This window comes from Amblyraja radiata, chromosome 18 (genome assembly GCF_010909765.2).
Source record: "Amblyraja radiata isolate CabotCenter1 chromosome 18, sAmbRad1.1.pri, whole genome shotgun sequence".
Lineage (NCBI taxonomy): Eukaryota > Metazoa > Chordata > Chondrichthyes > Rajiformes > Rajidae > Amblyraja > Amblyraja radiata.
In genome coordinates, this window is record NC_045973.1 from 2,728,535 (window position 1) to 2,730,980 (window position 2,446).

Consider the following 2,446-nt stretch of genomic DNA (forward strand, 5'->3'; position numbering starts at 1 on the left):
CAAAAAAAAACCCTTATGGTGAAATATTTTTCTCCAATCCTGGGCGTGTTGCTCTGCTTTGACAGGGTATTTTGTACACTGAACTACAAAGGCAGCTAGCTAGGTGAGAGCTATTGTTATGAGACCACTTAACATTCTGCTCCAGAATTGGATAGCTATAAATTGTGAATACTACACTCTGCAGATATGACTATAGATAAGCTTGGACAGCTCAGATTAAAAAACAAAGGGTCTCGACCTGAAACATCACCCATTCCTTCTCTCCACAGATGCTGCCTGACCCGCTGAGTTACTCCAGCACTCTGTGAAATGTCACCTGTCCATGTTCTCCACAGATGCTGCCTGACCCTTATAGAAACATATAAAATTATAAAAGGACGGGACAAGCTAGATGCAGAAAAAATGTTCCCAATGTTGGGCGAGTCCAGAACCAAGGGCCACAGTCTTAGAATAAAGGGGAGGCCATTTAAGACTGGGATGAGAAAAAAGTTTTTCACCCAGAAAGTTGTGAATTTGTGGTATTCCCTGCCACAGAGGGAATTCCACAAATAACCCGCTGAGTTACTCCAGCACTCTGTGTCTATCTACCAGTCTATTTACGTGGTGGACAAAAATGCTGGAGTAACTCAGCGGGTGAGGGAGCATCTGTGGAGAGAAGGAATAGGCGACGTTTCGGGCCGAGACCCTTCCTCAGACTATTTACACGTGTTTTTCTGCTGTATATATATATATATATATCTCTTTTGCCCCCCAATAAAGAGCACCATCTTTAGCCAGAGGGTGGTGAATCTGTGCCATGTCAGAGGATATTTTTAAGGCAGAGATAGACAAATTATTGATTAGTACGGGTGTCTAGGGTTACGGGGAGAAGGCAGGGAAATGGGATTAGGAGGGGGAGATAGATCGGCCATGATTGAATGGCGGAGTGGGCCGAATGGCCTAATTCTACTCCAATAACTTGTGAAGTTTACTTCTGTAAAGAAAAACACTAAATATAAACAGGTTTACGTTGCTCCTGGCGAATTTGCTTTTCATCCAAACGACACGTGGAGCTGCTGCAAGGAAGAGTTTAATTGTTCCACATGTTTCAGACATGGGGCAATTAAACGCTCTTAGCTCGTTTAAAGTTCTGATTATTGGCGAGTTGGATACATGAGACTCGGCAACGACCCTGGGATTCAGCGGTGCGTGCAGTGAGTGGGATTACACGGCCTGAAACGCTGCCAATGTGAAGAGAGGCGCCCGATATAAACATCCCTTACGCTAAAATAAAGTTTACAGCAGTTCGCAGCCGACCTCCAGCCCCCTGCACCGGAGAGTGGAGAGAGGGAAGGAGAGAGGGGGAGAGGGAGAGAGAGGGGGGGAGGGAGAGAGAAGGGGAGAAGGAGAGAGAGGGGAAGGAGAGAGAGGGGAAGGAGAGAGAGAGAAAAGAAGAGAGGGGGAAGGAGAGAGAGAGAGAGATGGGGAAGGAGAGAGAGGGGGAGAAGGAGAGAGAGGGGAAGAAGGAGAGAGGGGGAAGGAGAGAGAGGGGGAGAAGGAGAGGACACGGAGAAAGAAGGGAGAGGGGAAGGAGGAGAGAGAGAGATGGGAAGGACTGAGAGGAGGGGGAGAAGGAGAGAGGAAGGGGGCGAAGAGAGAGAGGAGGGGGAGAAGGAGAGCGGACGAGAGTGGGGAGAGAGTGCTGGGGCATCTATCTGCCCACCTGTGTCCAGGCATGGTCCATGACATACCTTGCTGGGGCAGAGCAGTGAGCCCCGCTGTCCGGCCGTGGCTCCGGCCCCCACTGCCCGCCGCTCCCACCCTGCGGCCACGGTCAGCAGCAGGAGGAGGACACAAGCTGTGGCCGCGGCGGCTGCCATGGACGGTCCCGGCTGCCGGCTACTCCAGTCCAGTCCCAGCTACACCGTGCACCCGCCTTGCGCTCGCCCCCGTGGGGAACTGCAGCTCCACACACAGCCCACCCACTCCACACACAACACAACACTGCTCCCACCTGCCCACAGTGTGTGTGAGAAGCAACTGCAGATGCTGAACAAGGGTCTCGACCAGAAACATCACCCATTCCTTCTCTCCAGAGCTGGATCGAAGGAATAGGTGATGTTTCTGGTGTGCTGGGAAAATAGACACTTTTTTTTTTAAGTTAAAACATTTCCCCCCCAAAAAAGCTGGAGTAACTCAGTGGGACAGGCAGCATGGACGGTGGGACAAGCAGCATGGACGGTGGGACAAGCAGCATGGACGGTGGGACAAGCAGCATGGACGGTGGGACAGGCAGCATGGACGGTGGGACAAGCAGCATGGACGGTGGGACAAGCAGCATGGACGGTGGGACAAGCAGCATGGACGGTGGGACAAGCAGAATGCCTGTCCCACTGAGTTACTCCAGCTTTTTGCTAAAAAAATGTTTTAACTTAAAAAAAAAAAAAAAGTGTCTATTTTCCCAGCA

General features: G+C 50.9%; 1 protein-coding gene across 1 annotated transcript in view; it reads right to left on the minus strand.

Moving 5' to 3' along the window:
- Positions 1 to 1,955, minus strand: part of il17rd (interleukin 17 receptor D) — a 54,716-nt gene extending 52,761 nt beyond the window's left edge. The window contains exon 1 of the mRNA XM_033036583.1: positions 1,731 to 1,955. Coding sequence (XP_032892474.1) covers positions 1,731 to 1,859 — 129 coding nt within the window. The 5' untranslated portion in view covers positions 1,860 to 1,955. The remainder of the gene's footprint in view (positions 1 to 1,730) is intronic.
- Positions 1,956 to 2,446: the final 491 nt, after the last annotated feature.